This window comes from Trifolium pratense, linkage group LG3 (assembly GCF_020283565.1).
Source record: "Trifolium pratense cultivar HEN17-A07 linkage group LG3, ARS_RC_1.1, whole genome shotgun sequence".
Lineage (NCBI taxonomy): Eukaryota > Viridiplantae > Streptophyta > Magnoliopsida > Fabales > Fabaceae > Trifolium > Trifolium pratense.
Window position 1 is genome coordinate 35,893,546 of NC_060061.1, and position 18,863 is coordinate 35,912,408.

The 18,863-nt window shown below is 34.4% G+C and overlaps 2 protein-coding genes and 1 non-coding gene across 4 annotated transcripts; 1 reads left to right on the plus strand and 2 right to left on the minus strand.

The window, feature by feature from the left end:
- Positions 1-1,286: 1,286 nt before the first annotated feature.
- Positions 1,287-1,368, minus strand: TRNAS-AGA. Its single transcript has one exon. It is a non-coding gene; the product is annotated as a tRNA-Ser (tRNA).
- A 3,441-nt stretch (positions 1,369-4,809) lies between these two features.
- On the minus strand, positions 4,810-8,283 carry LOC123917957 (calcium-dependent mitochondrial ATP-magnesium/phosphate carrier protein 3-like). Of its 2 annotated transcripts, none has more exons than XM_045969873.1 (4): positions 7,396-8,283; positions 5,571-6,353; positions 5,373-5,463; positions 4,810-5,265 (listed from the first exon to the last, which is right to left on the minus strand). In XM_045969873.1, exons 1-4 carry the CDS (start codon positions 7,778-7,780, stop codon positions 5,073-5,075), a joined length of 1,452 nt encoding a protein of 483 aa, XP_045825829.1. In that variant the 5' UTR covers positions 7,781-8,283; the 3' UTR covers positions 4,810-5,072. The 2 variants fall into 2 exon arrangements, with proteins under 2 accessions (XP_045825829.1, XP_045825830.1); XM_045969874.1 differs by having other exon boundaries at positions 5,571-6,367; positions 7,396-7,533.
- A 7,322-nt stretch (positions 8,284-15,605) lies between these two features.
- Positions 15,606-17,655, plus strand: LOC123917958 ((+)-neomenthol dehydrogenase). Its single transcript, XM_045969875.1, has 4 exons — positions 15,606-15,691; positions 16,035-16,293; positions 16,538-16,732; positions 17,260-17,655. The coding sequence occupies exons 1-4, from the start codon at positions 15,606-15,608 to the stop codon at positions 17,653-17,655; spliced, it is 936 nt and encodes a 311-aa protein (XP_045825831.1).
- The last annotated feature ends 1,208 nt before the right edge of the window (positions 17,656-18,863 follow it).

The window sequence follows — 18,863 nt, forward strand, 5'->3', positions numbered from 1 at the left end:
GGGCCAAGGGCTGACCCAATCCCTTCTGCCCGACATTTGGGGCACAGCCCACTAAGGGGAGACCTCCCCGACACGTCAGCCAATGACGTGCCCTGCTCGACATAATGGGTAAGCGGCACGTTAAACACGTGCTCATATATCCATGCATGTTGATCCATTCCACCGTAGCTTAACAGCTAAGCAAGCACGTTTAGCACGTGCTCCTTTATCCAACCACAGCTGTCATGGAGCTTATCCCTTACCCGCGAATAGCGGAACGGCTCCAACCAAGATAGAGGCAAATAACGGCCTTCCCTTACGATACAGGGACTATCTTGGCAGTTGAGTCTATTGGGCCGGTTATCCCAGCCCAATAGACCAACCTTTGGCCCAGCGCTGGGGGCACTATATAAGCTCTCCTAGACAAGAGAGCCAGGTATTCTAAACCATTCTACACTTTCTTTCTCTCTCTTCTTTGTATCTCTTGTCCTCTTTGCTGACTTAGGCATCGGAGCACCTGCAGGTACAACCCCCCCTTCGGTGTGGAAGCTTGCTCAACGGACCGGCCTCAACCTTTCTGATCAACAGGTTAGATCAATGATCGTTGCTTTTTGTCCCTCTAAATTGACCGGAATTTATTTCATGTCCATTTTATTTATCAGGAAATATCTTATTATAATTGAAAATCTTATTATAAGATATATTTCGGTAATATAAATATTACTGAAAGATATCTTTCGATAATATTTTCTTCTAGTGTGAATAATTATAAGGCAAAAGCAACCACTTTATAATAAAGTAAAAGTTAATGGATGATTATAATAAAACAAAAATTACAAATGAAAGAAGAAACAAAAAAATTGAGAGTCGGTAATATCACTCTTCTTTAAAAAAAAGAACTCATAATTGATTTTTAAAATCACTCATTTGAGAGGCAACTTAACTCCGTAAAGAAAAAGTGAATGTTTTGTTGCCAATTTAATGATTAATCTCATAATGAATTTAAAGAACTTAAATTGTTAATTTACTTTGAGACATTTTTGAAGGTCAAAAAATCAAATTACGGAACTCGACAAAATGACCTCAGAAGTTAAGGAGAGTTAGAAAGAAAAAAGTTTTGAATTATATCAACAACGTAGGATTAAAAATCAAGAATCAAGAATAATTGTCTAAGCAAAGTATACAAATAGTCATCCCAAAAGGAATGAAAATGAGAAGAATCACGTTAAATTTCCATGACACTCGGTACTACCTATAAAGTATAAACTATAGTACTAAAATCCTTAAAAAATGAAAAGAAAAGAAAACGTGGACGGCAGGATTCGAACCTGCGCGGGCAAAGCCCACATGATTTCTAGTCATGCCCGATAACCACTCCGGCACGTCCACTTTCTTGTCACTTTGCATAAAAGAATCAAATATAATATAAGCTATATCCGTTTCGTAAATTTATCATTTACATGTCTTGCATGTTTTATTTTTTGACTGACTACTATTAAATAAATAAATAAATTTTATCATATCTCACTTAATCAAATAATAAAAATTCATATAATTTTACTACAAACACACATCACAGAAAAATATTGTTGTATCTTCAATCTTTGTGCATGATGATGCATAATTTGTTTAGTTTCTGTAAGAGCATAATTTATTATTTAGAAGAGTACTTTTTTTAATTGTCACTCTATATTGGGTGAAACATATGTAAGTTTCATCGTTATTGATTTCTATCGATTAAAAAGTAAATGTTGCTAGCACTCATCTATAATTTAAATGTGATAATATGATAATCGTAAAATAAAGTGTTTGGATGAGATTACGTTAGTAGCCTAATTAAAATTTAAGATTTGAATTTAAACTTGAACATGCTACAACTTAAAACTCTTATGAAGAATTTATCATCTAGACTCCCACAAAATTTGAAGAATTAGTCTTTTACACTTTCGCACTTAGGATAGTCTTTTGCATATAGCATTTTTTGGCTCCATCATCACTAGGGCGTGGGAAAGGATTAGATCCTCTTTCAACACATACACATTGAATAGGGGCATGAATAAAGGAAACAAATGTCAACACAAAAAAAATTGTGAAGAATGCTCTAATATTAAATAAATAACTAAATATCTGAAATGTTGAAAGATCCCTTCAAACATCGCCACTAATTAAAAGCACCAAACAATTATACCAAAAGAAAATGCAAGCTATGTGCTTAATGCTTATCTACCTCCTTGTTCTGTCTTTACAGTTGTCGTTAGTATAACCTATCTGACATCCTTTACGTACGTTATTAATTATATCATTTATTGACTTCTTTAATCTATAATAAAAGTCCATCTCCACTTGCTACACGATAGTAAAGTAAGAGATGCTTGCGTCCGAATCCTCAGCAACTGCATTACAATGCTAATGCTGCTGTAATATAGTTGCTGAGAATTCGGACGCAATATGCTTGGGTGCAATAGTTGGAATAGTGTATGAGTTTTGTCGTTACATTGATAATAAGAAAGTCCATCTATAGAATATTGTTATATTTTAATTAAGTCTAAAGTAGCCTTTTCCAAAAAAAAATTAAGTCTAAAGTAAAGTTGAGGTGTGTGTGAATTGTTTTTCAAATATTCTTTGCTAGGTGATCTGTTATATTTAGTGTTTGTGCTTTAATCAGAATCTCCCTTAAAATTTGAAGGTTTTTAATTCATCTAAGAATCTTTGCTTTGTAGAGGATTCATATTATATTATATACTTGAATGTTAAGCAACCTCTATTTCTTTCCTTTCTGAGTGTGTACGTAACAAATTAGATCAAGATATGGAGAAAGAAGAAAATGAAGAAGATGATGATGGTGTGATCAAAGAATTGCACTCTCTTGTTCCCTGATGTGAAAAGAGATGAAGGAAAAGGCAAGTCATGAAGGCAAAGGGAAGGTAACGCCTTTCTTCCAGGATCGATTCATGTAACTGGACATGTACTATGGTCAAGCATGTACTTAGTTATATATGTGTAACACAACAAGGATTAATTTTGTTTTATTGGTCTTAAATATGTAGTAATTGTGTTTCTGTTCTGTTTTAAAACAGTGTAGTGTGCTTGTTGTGTGGTTTGCTATCTATGGTCACTATTTATGTTAAGTTTATTTTTCTAAATATGTAATTTGGAATCATATATGATTTTATGTTTCTTGTTAATTTTCATGAATGTTTCATGTAATTTTTTTTGTAACCTTGCTGGTTTTCCAAGAAAGGAACCACAAAGTAAGTAAAATCTGATCAAAAATTATTTTTGAAATTGAGAAGTAACTCATAAGCTACAAAATACAAATGATTACGTGGCAATGTTAAGCTTAGGGTAGAATTGTTCTTCTCATAAATTAAACTTCAATGTTTTGGAACAATTTGTCTTTAAAAAGTGATCACCGATCACTTGAACTCAATCACTTTATTGAACCATTTTTCCAAATGATCGGTCAGATTTTAATAACATTAATTAAAAGTTGTTAGAAGTTAGAAATTACATCATCGTCATCATCATCATCATGGAGCATATGGTGCTTGGTGCACACTGCATGTGGGGTTTTATTCTGTCATTATCTCATGGACATACATTCGATCTACATACAATACAACCAGCAACCGGCAAAGCCAAACAAACGAATGCAATATGAAATTCACATTGTTTTCCACCAACCAACTAACTTTAAAATGCAAAAGCTAACAAACAAGTTCTTCTTCTTCTAAAAGGCGATGGTGAAAAAGTTGTAGATAAGATGATCCATTATTGCGACGTACTTCCCTTGTTTCAGTTGGAATATAAACACACAACTCAAAAGTTTTATGGCTCAACTATCAGCCAAAACACCAATTGTTAGAATTCGAGCACATGAGAAGAGTTTTATGATTTAACTACCACAATGAACATTGTTTATAAATAGAGAAACTAACTAACAAAGAAAGCTAATAAAAACATGCCCCTCTACACTAATCAGCCAGTAAGAGATTTAAAGAAGAGATGATTAAACATTTCGAGAAATCTAAGAATCTCACTATGACAAGCTTTGCAAGATAATCAGCGCACTGAGTAACCTTTCGACAGATATCTTTGAAGGATCAAAGTATCAACTATTTGACCTTTCTCCAACTCCTAACACATGGACTTAATCATTCTTATTTCCTTTATTGCGGCCTAATATACAACTGATTACTAAGTTCCGAAAATCATGAGGAATGGCTTAAAGGGTGTGTTGAAGAACTTCACATGTTATGACTTAAGCTCACGATAAAAGCTCAACCCAAGAGATTAGACAATTAGGTGAGAGAGCCTAGCGACTTAAGTACTGCATTGAACTTCATATTTTGCTCATTGTAGGAATCATAACATCAAAAAACATGAAATTACCTTATTCTTAACACCAAAACTCTATAACTTGCCACATTTTATATAAGTAACAACACATTTGGCCTGAAACTCCCCCCAACTTCCAAGAGGCTTCATCGAGAAGCTGGATTGGACCATTGTCCTTCTCACCAGAAACTATACACTGCAGAATTCTTATAACATCATGTATCTTCTCCTTTCTCATCATCTTATTGACAGCTAACTAAGGAACTCATATCACCTGACTCTTAATGGCCACTCGAGCTTATGGATCCTAAATGATTATTAACATAGAATTCAAAACAAGTTTGAGGGACAAAGATTTCGCCACCACTGTATTTTAGCATCTGATCTAAGAATGAAACAACTCTAATTCCTCAACATAACTAAGCATGAGGAAATACTTCCCATGTTTCAGACTAGAAAATCATGTTTCAAGAGTCACAGAAGGAATGAATATTTGCCTAAAGGACTAAATAGTATTCTTTTTTTATAGTCATCATCAACAATGCAAGATTTACTGTTTACCAAGGTATTTGCATTAGCTCGATTACATCAAAAAATTACTATAATAGTCCAACCGTGGGGGTATAGTCTACAAAGATCAAGAACACTACCTACAATGTAGATGTTCAAAGTTAATTGGAAGTAGCATGGGCCAAAGCTAAGCCAACACTTAAAGTAGCTAGATACTTGTGCGAAAACCAGCTGATATATAAACTTTACTCTAGATCGAGACTTTTCTTCATGCTTTCATAGACCATATAAGTAATACTCGCAGCTGGTACAACTTTGAGTAAATTTGGAAGGAGTCCCTTGTAGAAACCTATAAAACCTTCACGCTGAAAAGTTCTCAAAAATGCATCACACATCCCCTTGTAAGCATCGGAACTGTTTGAAGGTTGTGCCTGCAGCCTGAAAAAGGATTAAAGTGTAATGTGAGCAACGAACATGTAAAATAACAATTAGAAAACTAGCTCTGAGAAACACATGATAAGGAGAGTACAGAAACAACACTATACCTAGTACGAATAACCTGCAGTGGATAGACACAAGTAGCTCCAAGGGTTCCAGAAATTGTCCCACATCCTAGTTGTACCAGAGGACCAGGGTCTATGAAGGATGAAAAATAAATAAGAAATGGTTTCACTTTTCAAAGGCGAAAAATTTAATAGTATTGTTAATTTGTTATTAAACAAATGGTTGCAGTAATACCATACCACTGTCATGAATAATATATTTCTTGGACATATCTTTCAAGGTATCATAGAAAGCGAGATCAATGCCAGCATAAGGAATCATGCCGATCACAGATGGAAGAAGCCCTCGGTAGAAAGCTCGAGGTCCCTCTTGAATCCATATATTCTTTGTGAGTGTCCAAAGTTTAGGAGCCCTTCCACCTTCAGAGGCACAAGTCTGCAACCTAGTTTTGATAAGATCCATTGGATAGATTGCGGTCTGCGCAATTCCACCAGCCACACCACCTGCTACAAGCCTTTCAGCAGCACCGAGATCGGACTTGTTGCCTTGAGCATCTCCAATTACCTTTTTCAGCATTTCAAAAGCATAGAATTTGATGGCACTTTCAGGTGATACCTTCACAACATTCAATCCATTACCTCGGAAAAACCCACTTAAACCATCTCGCTTCCATATCGTCGTGACTGCTGACATAACAGAAGAACGTGTAGTCTGAACTTGCAAGACCACCTTCAGACGATCAAGAGGAGCAGTAAATGTACGTGAAGTAGCACCTGCTATTCCTCCAGCGATAAAATATTTGCTGCGGTGAGTGTGCTTGCTAATGTCTTCAGGAATCACAGCTTGCTCTCCAATGTCTACATGGTACACTCTCTCCCAGTGGTGATATATATTTTCGATAGTTGCTTCGTGAGGGTAAAGTAGAAGAAAATCTCTCCATTCTTCAAATGTGATAGTTCCATTATTGTCCTTGTCGACATGCTCCACAAAGCGAGCAAGCTCCTCTTCGTCCATTTCAATTCCTGCAGCATTGAAACTGCACAGGCTTATGATAAATACTATCAGGTAAAAAAAACAAAAGGAAAAAAACTTCCAGAAAAAGGCTAAAGGTAGTTTATATGCAACACCCACACTCCCGAGTCCCGACTACAAATGCCCCGTTATAAAAGCAAAGCATATCTCTTAACAATCATAGAATCCACAAAACAATTGCCACTTATTCTAGACTGCTAAAGTCTAAAAACCAATGTGATGTGTTTGATTTTAACTTAATAAAGGAAATCACATGCACCTTTAGTCTGCTGAGCATGTTTAAATAGCACACACCCCTTCTGTTTTTTAAATAAACACTCATCACCCCCCTTATTTGTTGAGAAAATTGCACTAACCTCCTTTCAATTCTGTTTAAATGATACCCCCCCTATACTTTTACATAATAAATAGAGTGGAGGTGAGGGTAATCCAGGGGGGATATGTGTCATTTAAGCACACCTCATGAGAATTGCGGGGAAACACACACACACACACACTAAGTTTAGATATCCAGGGGGGCTATGTGTCATTCAATCTCCCTTTTTTTTTGGCTTCAAAGAGCCTTGCGGTGAAGCACACACACTAAGTTTAGATATGCAGGGAATTGCAGGATCAAACACGTGCTCGAGGATATCAAGATGTCCCTCGAGCTTTTACCATCTGAGTTGTACTGATGGAACAGTGCAATCTCTATTTAAAAAACATTAAATAAATGTCATCATTTTAATATAATAAGTGCTTTTTCATTATACATTTCTTACTTTAAGACTAGTTTTCACTATGACAGCATTATACTTTTCTTCTATTAGGAATCTCCTAATAAAAAATTCAACCTACATAAAGAAGTAATTATTTCTTGAACTAATCTATCCTAAACACACTCAACCAACTAACTAACTAACTAACTAGAAAAGCATAGCAGTTGCAAGTGAGCACATCAAACAGCAAAAATAGTAACAAGTAACCAAAATAGTAACAAGCAACCAAAAGAAAGAGGAAAGTGTTGGAGATTGGAAAAGAAACAGAATATACCAGCCCTTTCAAGTGCATCCCAAAGCTCTTCAGGTTCTATACTGCCACTATGTTCCACATCAATAGCTTGAAAGATACAATAAAGTTCCATTTCCTTATCATCCATATATCTACGAAACTCATTGTATTCAACTCTACCATCACTATTAGAATCACAAACCTTGAAAAGTTCCCTTGCATATTTATACTCAGCTGGAATTTGCAATGCAGATAACCCTTTCTCTATCTGACTATAATCCAAATACCCATTATTCCCTGCATCGAAAAAATTGAAAAGGCTTCGAATACGAATATCCCTTTCTTCTTTTGTTTCACCTAAAGCTTCAAGCACGTGATCTATTGAAACATTTTTGAAGTTCTTCTTTTTGATACTTCCTCCACCCATCGTGAATTATGAGATAACCCTTTTGAGCATTTGAATTTGTAGATTGAAAAGTTTGTATCTTTGTTTTCAGATCTGAAGTTTAACGTTGTGGGTTCATATGGGTCAAAATCTGTTGTTTTTGTTCTATCTGGTGTGAGTGAGTGAGAAATGGAAGAAGATAAGGAAAATGGTAATTAAGAGACTAATGTTGGACTGAGAAGAGTGGAGTTGGAAGAAGGAAAGGATAATGGAGATGGAGGTGAATTGTGACTGAAGATGAAAATTACATAACTGGTAATTTTTTTTGGTTACATAACTAGTAATTGTGACTGAAGATGAACATGTTTTTTTTCTTACTATAGAAAAACAAACAATGAACAGGTTTTTTGTTTTTGTTTTTGTTTTGTTGGCTGTATCTTTGGGGATGAAAAGATGGTTGAAGAAGGGAAATGATTATTGCAAGATTTTTTTAGGCCAAAAAATGTGAAGCATGTGTCAAAAAGGACAGATTTCATGGGATATTCCCCAAATAGCAATGCGTTGCTTTTCATTTTTTAAATTTTAAATTTTATTAAAATGATTTGATATTTTATACTAATTGATCCATTTATTTAAAGCAAAAAATTCGGATAACGTTTGCGGGTATAGGTACTTAGGTACCCGTACCTGTTACCCGTAATGTCTATGAGTATTTAGGTACCCATAAATTATGGATACTTATATAAAGATTGTTACTCACGCGGATATGGAGAAAGATACGGGTATTTTTTGAAATTACGGGTATGGGTGTTATAGTATCCTACACTACATATACCATACTCGTCATCCATATTTAAGATGAATTGAGTTCAATTTCTCGTAAGAACAATTTTTTGTTTGATTTTATTTAGCTGGCAATCGAATTCCAACATAATATAAAATAATTTCATGTTTCAACATGCCATTAGCTGCTTGATTACCTTATGAACAATATACATCAATTTGATTTATGCAATAAGACAATGGGTCACAATTATCCGACAAACAAACCGATATAAGTGTTCAAATTCAAACCAGTTCAAATAAAAATTGCAAACTTGTTCCAAAAAATTGAAACCGCACAAGAAAAAACTAATATTTTTTAATGTGTTTGAATGTCCTTTTGTTAAAATTGCTGGATTGAATATTTTTATAGTGTTTTTATAATATTTATATTTAATAAGAAAATTACAATTTATAATTTGGATATCTAAAAATAGATCCGAATTAAACCGCATAAAATTGGACCAGATCAGGTTTTATTTGTCATCCAAAATTGAACCGAACCGCAAATAAATCTATTTTTTGATCAGATGAATTTTTACCTCAAAATCGATTCAACCTGAACCGCAAACACCTCTACAAACCGGTAATAACTATTTGCCTTAGAAATTTCACTTTGAATCATGTTGATAACTCTAAGAGAATCATTTTCAATAATCACCTTTATCAACCTGTAGTTTTTTGCGAGAACCATGTCATAGTAAATACTCCAAAGCTTTGCATGCACTACAAAATAACAAACTTAAGTTTTTAACATAAGCCATTAACCTACTTCCTTCACATTTTTGAATGATTGCACCACACTCACTCATACCATAAGTTCTGATCACAGCTCCATCACAATTGACTTTGATCCAATTCACTGATGGAGGAGACTGAGGACTAATGAGCGCATGGTCAATAGATTATAGTAGAGACATTTGAGTCGTGTAAGCTCAATTTATATCTATTCAAAATTCATTCAGTTTGATTTTGAATCTTGATGACATCAGAGAAGTATGATTAAAGACAAAAACATTCCTTATATGTCATAGACCATCAATAATAGTAAAGGAAAACTTTTTTTTTTTTACGGAAAAATGCTTATCTCATTTCATTAATAATAATGTTGTAAATACAAGAAGGTATAATGATAAAATTATGGAAACTAGCTAAAGATGTAGCCGCCCCGGCAAATCTGTGAGCAACTTCATTTGCTTGTCTCCTAATGAACTTAACATCAGAGTTCACTAGATTAGAAGCTAGAATATTTCTACAATCATTTAAAATAGCACCAAGATCAGAGAGGTAGGTTCTTTTACTGTAAAGACTGTCGACTATCTTTTTGCAATCCATTTCAAAGTCAGTGTCATATAACTGCATTTCTTCTACCCATTTGAGAGCATGCAGCAAGCCTATGGCTTCACCAATCTCCATGTCGACTATAGGTTCTATCCACTCTGTTCTCGCAGCCACAAACCTACCATGATCATCCCTTAAACACATATCAAGTCCCACCTTGTTGCGATCTAGCGAAAAGGAAGCATCTACATTACACTTGTATCTTCCATGTCTTGGCTTGGTCCAGACCGTTTGTTGAGGACTCGGCTGAGCTATATTGGCTGATTGACGAATCTGTTGTGCATTTCGCCAGGACGTGATTAAATGTTTAGCACGTTCAATCACAGTTTGGTCAGAATCAGTGACATTTTCCCACACTTTGTTATTCCTGCGCTTCCATATACTCCACACTAATACACAAAAGAATTCTTGCTGGTCTTTATTCAACCGGTTGAGAACAAATTTTCTGCAATATTGTTATTAGCGACCAGACCTGTACCGATATGAGTCCACAAACCTGCTCGCTGCCAGCACTGAATACTTCTTGTACATGAAAACAACACATGCATACTATCTTCATCTCCATCGTTACAGACATCACAATGCGTTGGACATTGTACTCCACGGCTAATAAGCTTCTTACGTGTTGGTAGAACATCCCGACCAATGCGCCAAATAAGGTTCTTCACTTTTGGAGGAATTTTGGCACGCCAGATATTATTCCATTGACCTGCAACACCGTGTCTGTCTTGATAACCTGCATCATTAACACATTGTTTGTAAGCACTGCGGACAGAATAAACAACGTCTTGTTCCAACTTCCATACTAGCTTGTCATCACGAACAGAAGCATAAAGAGGAGTCTGCATAATCCGTCTCATAGTAATGTTGTCAAAAATACCACGGATCTTGTCAAAATCCCATGTTTTTGAGTTGCTCAACATGAGGTCCTTTACTTTTGTGATATCACCAAACAATTGTATGTCAGAAGGTGTAGTAAGTGGCATGCCTTCCTTGAGCCAATGTTGCTCCCATATATTTATATGCTCGCCAGTGCCAATAGTCCACCGGCATCCTCCTTGGACTAGTGACTTAGAACTCCATATACTCCTCCAGACACAGCTTGGATTATGCCCGATGCTTGACTCGAAAAAATCACAATTTGGAAAATATTTAGCTTTGAGTAATTTTGTGACTAAGTTGCTTGGTCTTGTAATTAAATTCCAAGCTTGTTTGCCTAGCATGGCCATATTGAAAGCTTGAAGATTTTTGAAGCCCATACCACCATAGTCTTTGCTCACCGAGAGTCGTTCCCAAGAGAGCCAGTGTAATCCGCGACCGTTGTTACCACTATGACCCCACCAAAAGGAATTAAGCATCTTTTCTATGTCATCCAGTAAGGTTTTAGGGAGTAGAAAAATGCTCATCACATACGTTGGAATGGATTGCAAGATAGATTTAATCATGACTTCTCTGCCTGCTTGAGAGAGATGTCTACTACTCCAAGAGTTGATTTTCTTCCAAATTATGTCCTTTATAAATTTAAAGGTTGATTTTTTTGCTTCTACCAATCATGGATGGAAGGCCAAGGTACTTTCCAGTGCCTAGGACTTGAGTCACACCAAGCTGATGAGCAATATCTTCACGCAAATCAGCGTGTACATTTCTACTACAATAGAATTCAGACTTTTGGAGATTGATAGCTTGACCGGATGCCGCTTCATAGACTGATAGAATATTCTTTAACACAATAGCCTCATTAACCGTTGCTTTAAAGAATAGGAAGCAATCATCTGCGAAGAGGAGATGAGAGATAATAGGTGCTCGCCTGCATACCTTGATACCATGTAACTCCCCTCTGTTCTCAGCTTGGCGAATTAGAGCTGAAATCCCTTCTGCACATATTATAAAGAGATATGGCGATAAAGGGTCGCCTTGTCGTAAGCCTCTACCAGGAACAACAGGTCCCACCATGTTACCGTTGACAATAATTGAGTAGTCCACTGTTTCAACACATAACATAATCCACCCAATCCACTGTTGAGAGAAACCCATCTTTGTCATGATATCTTTTAAGTATTCTCAATCGATACGGTCATAAGCCTTGCTAATGTCCAGCTTAAGCGCTACCTTACCCTTCTTACCTTTTGTTTTAGACTTCATATAGTGGATGATTTCAATTGCAGCCATTGCATTATCAAGAATTGATCTTCCTGGGACAAAAGCTGATTGATTTTCAGAAATATACTTTTCAAGAATTGGTTTCAGCCTATTTGCAAGAACCTTCGCAACAATTTTATAAAGAACATTGCACAAAGAAATTGGCCTCCAATCCTTCATGGATGCTTGCGACTCACCTTTTGGAATAAGAGCGATATTTGTTGAGTTAAGGCTTGGGGGAAAAGCGCCACACTCTAACCACGAGCATCCAGCCTCAAATATTTCATAGCCACAAAGGTCCCAAAATTCTTGGTAAAAACCAGGATTGAACCCGTCTGGTCCCGGACACTTATCTGCTTCCATTGAAAAAACAGCATCTTTGAATTCAGCAATAGAGAAAGGTGCAGTGAGGTCATTATTATCTTCTGCGGAAATATTTGAAGTAACCGCGTTGATAACAGGCATGCGCTCTCCATTTCGCTGCTGAAAAAGGTTCATGAAGTAGTCTTTTGCTATACCTTTAATGTCTTCAGCAGAATTGCAGACATTACCGTTAGCATCTTCTAACCGTACTATTCGGTTTTTGTTCTTTCGGGTTGTAGTAGTAGCATGAAAGTAACGCGTATTAAGATCTCCTTCGCGATACCAAAACGTTTTAGCTCTTTGTCTCCAAAACATATCATCCTTGACTAGCAGAAAATCAAGTCGCTGGCGCAAATTGTTATAATAATGCAGATTTGTAGCATCTACACGAGCTCTTGCCACTTCTAACTTACGCTTGTACCTTTCTATCTCCTTCCGCGTTTGTTGACAATTTGCTGCACTCCATTTAGTTAAACTTGTAGCACAACTATTCAACTTTTGCGTTAACTGAGTTCCTTCAGCTGAATTCCACGTTTGATGCATAAATTGTGTGAAATTTGGTTCTAGTAGCTGAGAATTCTCAAACTTGAATTTTTTTGGGGATCTGTTGTCAGTATCTCTTTGAACCCAACTTAGATGTAGGGGATAGTGATCAGAGGCTGTTGTTGTGAGGCATTCCAAAGCAGCGTGTGTAAACAGGTTGCACCACTCAATATTCGCCATTGCTCTGTCTAGTTTTTCTTCAACTGCTCTTTCAGTACCAAGGCTTTTAAACCAAGTGAAAGGGTAGCCAACCAGCTCTATATCAATAAGACCAGCATCCACGACGGCGTCACGAAAACCGTTGATGAGCCAATCTGGTCTATCATTACGTCCTCTCTTTTCATCGGATGAGAGGATGTCGTTAAAGTCACCAATGATGCACCAAGGAAGTTGAGAAGTACTAGCTAAATGGCGGAGAAAATTCCATGAATCTCTTCTTCGACCTCCTTCAGGAAAGCCATAGAAACCAGTTAACCTCCACATTCCCCTCGAGTCATCAATCACCTCAATGTCAACATGGTTCAGAGAATAGTTCATTATTTGGCACTTCAATTTTTTTTTCCACATTACAGCTATTCCACCACCTCTTCCTTCTCTATCAACAGTAAAATAAGATTCAAAACCCAACATATATTTCAACTCTTCAATTTTATTAGCATTTGACATGGTCTCATACAATATTATTATAGCCGGTTTATATATCCGGACTAGGTACTTAAGGTTTGGAACTGCACTCGGGCTCCCTAAACCCCGACAGTTCCAACTTATACAACTCATTTTTTGAGGCAGGCCTGCTTAACAGGTCCTGAATAGTAAAGGAAAACATGTCATACACGAAATGAAGAAAAACGAAATGAAGAAAAACGACCATTCAAAAGTGTTATTTTGATTAATTTTTTTATATATATTTAAAAATTGATTGCACAATATTCAATAAAATGCTATTATAATACTCTCTCCTGTCCCTATTGGAAAAAGTTTAGTTTTTACATACATTTAAAGATTGATGTATCTAGACAATATCATAAGCTATATACATCAATATTTCAATGTATATAAAAAGTAAATTCTTTCTTATATTAAGGACTATATGGAGTATTTCTTAATAAAAATCCTAAGTGTATTTCGTAACATTATTCTTTTGTTTTAAGTTACTAGATTTTTTTATTGAATTAAGTTTCTAAAAATTTTTCTCTCTTATAAATTTTTTTCACAGAGGTGATTATGTTGAAGACACAGTTGAATAGTGAGCACATATTCTTACTGGTATTCAAATTTTTGTTCGACACATTGTGAAAATCTAACTCATTCCTTCAGATTCAATTTCTATTCGTTTTAAATGCTTTATATTCACCAAAAAATATATTTTTTATAAAAAGTATTTTAATAGTTTTTAATAAGGATTTTATGCAATTTAAGTAGATTTTGTTGTATTAATTTAGCATAATTATAATTTTTGAAAAGGGTGTACTATCATCCAATACAATTTTATAACTATTGGCAATGGTAACACGACTTTCTCTCAAAAAATAAAATAGAAAAAATATGAGTCATGTTAACTTCTGTCTTGTTAGAGTTTTTCTACAATAACTTTTTTTTTTAAAGAAAACCTTTCACTGGTAAAATATTATAAAATGTAAATATATACTCCAATTTCAAGCTACCGAAAAGAATTATTTACATTTTAACAAGAGAGCGAGTTAACCAAGTCATTGATTCAAGTGGTTAATGAGAATCCCTATTTCTTTGGAAACTAGAAGGTTAATACATGGAAAAAAAAATTACACAAAGTATTTAGATTAAAAAATTATAATATAATTATTTTTCACTACCTTTCATTTTAGCTCTTTAGCCCACTTGTAAAGTAATGTTACACCTACGTGTCAATAGGGCAAGTCTGATGGTTGAGACATGTTGCATATAGAAAATTATTTGCAAACTATATCTTTAGTCCTTCATATTTTATTTTTATAATAACTATATCTTTAGTCCAATACATAATTTATAATTTGAACAAAATTGAATTCAAACTTCAAAACATCAAATTACATGTCAAATGATGCTAAATTATTATACAATTTATTGTTTAACATGTGAAAAACTTAAAATTTGATTTTAACTAGTTTTGGTAGTTTTAAAAAGTAGTGAACAAAGAAAAAAAGAAGATACACAACACAACTTCCACGATTAAATCAGTCACTTAAAACTTTATTTATACGACTATTTTTCATTAATCGTTAAATAAATTACTTTTAATTCTTCAAAAGATAATCTATAAAAAAAATGCATGGCAACAATTCATTGTTTTTTCTTTAAATATTTATTGTTAGTTTTATTTGTTTTGACCGATAAGTAGCTGAAAAATGACAAGAAAGACCCCAAGGACACGTAAAAAAAATTAGTTGATGTTACCTAAAGTATAGTTCCATGCATTGACCCAACAACATAGGTGCTTTTGTACCAATAACGTGGCATTCTATTCTAGGACACCAATTTGATCCTTTGCATGCGGATAATAATGTATGTTATACAATACAATACAAACAACACAACATACTTCTCTTTCATGTTCAAATTTGTATTATCCCACAAACTCCGAACGATGTTGCATTCAATTTAGCTTCATATATTGTTACTAAATCAACAACTATATAGAGACATGGGGCACAAAGAAAAATCACGAAAAGATAAGAGATTGCAAGAGATCTCCCTTTTGAGAACCATTCCTTATTCTGATCACCAGAGGTTAATTTGATCTTTTAGCGTTACATGATTATATTATATTTTTTTATTGTTCAATACAATTATCTTAGGTTTTACTTCTCATTATCATGAACTTATGGTTGTTATTCATGCCATTAACACATTATTGGTTGTTGGAGATCACGTGATACATATTTCAATGCATGATTTGAAAGAAAAAAAAAACATATAACTAGCTTGAAATATATACCTTATTATCTAATCCAATGCCAATGACGTGCTATTTGTATGAATGCATGAATCGATGACTGCAACAATCAAAATATGTTAAAATCATAATTTTTATAACTATGTTAATATTTGTGCTTTTGGGTATTTTATAAAGGTGGTGGTCTAAGGAAACAATTGCGGTGGTTACCGGTGGAAATAGAGGAATTGGGTTTGAGATTTCAAGACAACTTGCGGATCACGGAGTCACCGTTATACTAACATCAAGAGATGCTAATGTTGGTGTTGAATCACTTAAGGTCTTGCAAGAAGGTGGCTTGGATGTGGATTGTCATCAACTTGATATATTAGATTCTTCATCTGTTAATGAATTTGGTGAATGGTTGAAGGAAAAATATGGTGGTCTAGATATTCTGGTAAGAGATGAAAATGTTGAATTAAAGACAACAAAAAAAAATTGTCTTTAATTTTGTTTCTATGTTGGTACTTAAGCCGAATACCGAATCTTTAAAAAAATTATTTCTATGTGTTAGCAACATTAGAATTGAGGACTAATGTATTCTAAATTTTACCATTAATCAACCTTTTTAGTAGTAACTAGTAAGAAATGTTTGATATTTATGACTTATTTGTAAGCAATATTAATATTGTTATTTGTAGGTAAATAATGCTGGTGTTAATTCCAATATGGGATCTGAAAATGCGGCTGAAAATGCTCGAAAGTGTATTGAAACAAATTATTATGGGACTAAGAGAATGATTGAAGCTATGATTCCATTGATGAAGTCATCTGCTGCTGGTGCTCGTATTGTAAATGTGAGTTCACGGTTGGCTCGAATAAACGGCAAACGAAACGTGAGTAAATTGTCTATCTATGTTGTTTCATTAAGTAATTCATAGTCTTGTAAGGGAGCATTAGTATGCAAAAGGTTGCTTGCAATACACTCTTTATTCCTAAATCACGTTAGATTCATTCGCAAGTAATTAGGTAAGTTGGTATTCAAAATTGTAACTTATAAACATTGACAAATACATTCATGAAATTATAAAGTATCAGTCAAAATTTTACTGTTTGAGTTGTGATATGACACGTTAACCACATAATGACATTACACAATATACTAATTTGTCTATGAAATTTAGATATTTCAGAATAATTGGTCAGTAATTAGTTTATTTACAATTGCACAAATTTGTTTATGATATAACATAAGTTTGATATATAGACAAATTAAGGAGGTGCACTTCTCAATTAGCAAAAATGATGCGCCATTTTGACCGACACTTACAATTTCAAGTTTTCAACGACCAATTTGTTTGTTTACAAAACTCATATTATGCCAAATGCAAAACTGATTAATTATCACTTGATTGGATTACAGAGAATAGAAAACGAGGAATTGAGGGAGAAACTATGTGACGAGGAATCCCTTTCAGAGGAAATGATTGATGAAACTATAAATTCTTTTTTACAACAAGTAGAAGATGGAAGTTGGAAAACAGGAGGGTGGCCTCAAACATATACTGACTACTCAGTATCAAAACTTGCAGTTAATACCTACACAAGGTATATGGCAAGGAAGCTTTCTGAAAGACCAGAAGGTGAAAAGATTTATATTAATTGTTATTGTCCAGGTTGGGTGAAAACTGCATTAACAGGTTATGCAGGAAGTGTTACTGTTGAACAAGGGGCTGATACTGGAGTTTGGATTGCCCTTGTTCCTGATCAAGCGATTACCGGAAAGTTTTTTGCAGAAAGAAGAGAGATTCATTTTTAAGCATAACATGGTTGTGTAGAATTTAAATGTATGCAAACTAACTACAAAGGAAAAGAATGTTACACCTTTGATTCTTTGTAGTCTATGTTAATTATTAAAGAATATCATCATGTTATGTGGTTTGATATATCATGAATCCATGATACATGGTAAAATTAATGGTACATTAGTGTGACATGTTGGTTGTGTAGAGGTATTTGAGGTACGTTGGGGATCATGTCTTTGAAGTTTGACCATGTTTGATGTCATCAAGTGTTCACTAGCAATTTGAAGTTCATTATTGAAACTTCACTATAACTAAATTCTTATAAGATCATGTTATAATGTATTTTTATTTTTTAAGTTCATTGTTAGAGCTTCACTATAAGAAAAAATATTTTTTTTTTTTTATTTTTATTATTACTTATTAAAAAAGAACTTTGCTATCATTGTTTTTCTTTTACAATATTTTTTGACAATTTTACCTAAAGCTTTTCTATCTTGCCGTTTAATGCATCCGAAATTCTTTTTGAGAGCTTATTATATAATGATACTTCAACATAAGTTTTATAAAAATTATTATTAAAATTGCATGATGGAAAGCAAATAAGTTTTACAAAAATTAGCTTATAAGGCTATTGTCAGGAACCAATTAACATGACAAAAATTAGCTTATAATTAAATATTTTAGGCAAAACACACACAACTCCACACCAAAAAACATATTTGTCCTTCATGCTTCTTTACTTCCTTCCCTACCTCAGATGATGCTAGCAAACTCTTATGAATCAAATCAATGTGCTCTTTAAGTAACAATGCGCGTTGGAGACGCATTTTATCCTCCTGAACTTTCAACTGCACACATCTTCTATCCAACTCTGCCCTCTCCAACACATTTATATGCATATTATCAGCTTCATTTTCTCCGTCATTGGCTCCAGTTTCTCTGTCTTCAGCTCCATTTTCTCCATCATCAGCTCCAGTTTCTATGTCTACAGCTCCATTTTTTACTCCCCAAAACTCATTAGAAAGTTCAAATAGATTCTCCTTGTGAGGATCAGTGAAAATGAGAGAACCTTACTTTTTCATTTTCAGATTTTCCTGGTATTTCTGCTTAAGTTTGTTAATCTTATCACGAAGTTGCTTTTGTGTAATAGTTTTGACGCTAAAGGAATGCTTATGGGTGTTGTAAAACATGCTTAATATTTTCGTCGGATCAATGCTTGATT

Coding starts and splice junctions, on each gene's coding strand:
- LOC123917957 (XM_045969873.1), bottom strand. CDS start 7,780: ATGGGTGGAGGAAGTATCAAAAAGAAGAACTTCAAAAATGTTTCAATA. Junction 5,464..5,570: donor ATATATTATTCATGACAGTG/GTATGGTATTAC, acceptor CATCCTTCATAG/ACCCTGGTCCTCTGGTACAA. Junction 5,266..5,372: donor CTGCAGGTTATTCGTACTAG/GTATAGTGTTGT, acceptor ATCCTTTTTCAG/GCTGCAGGCACAACCTTCAA.
- LOC123917958 (XM_045969875.1), top strand. CDS start 15,606: ATGGGGCACAAAGAAAAATCACGAAAAGATAAGAGATTGCAAGAGATC. Junction 16,294..16,537: donor ATGGTGGTCTAGATATTCTG/GTAAGAGATGAA, acceptor TGTTATTTGTAG/GTAAATAATGCTGGTGTTAA. Junction 16,733..17,259: donor GAATAAACGGCAAACGAAAC/GTGAGTAAATTG, acceptor ATTGGATTACAG/AGAATAGAAAACGAGGAATT.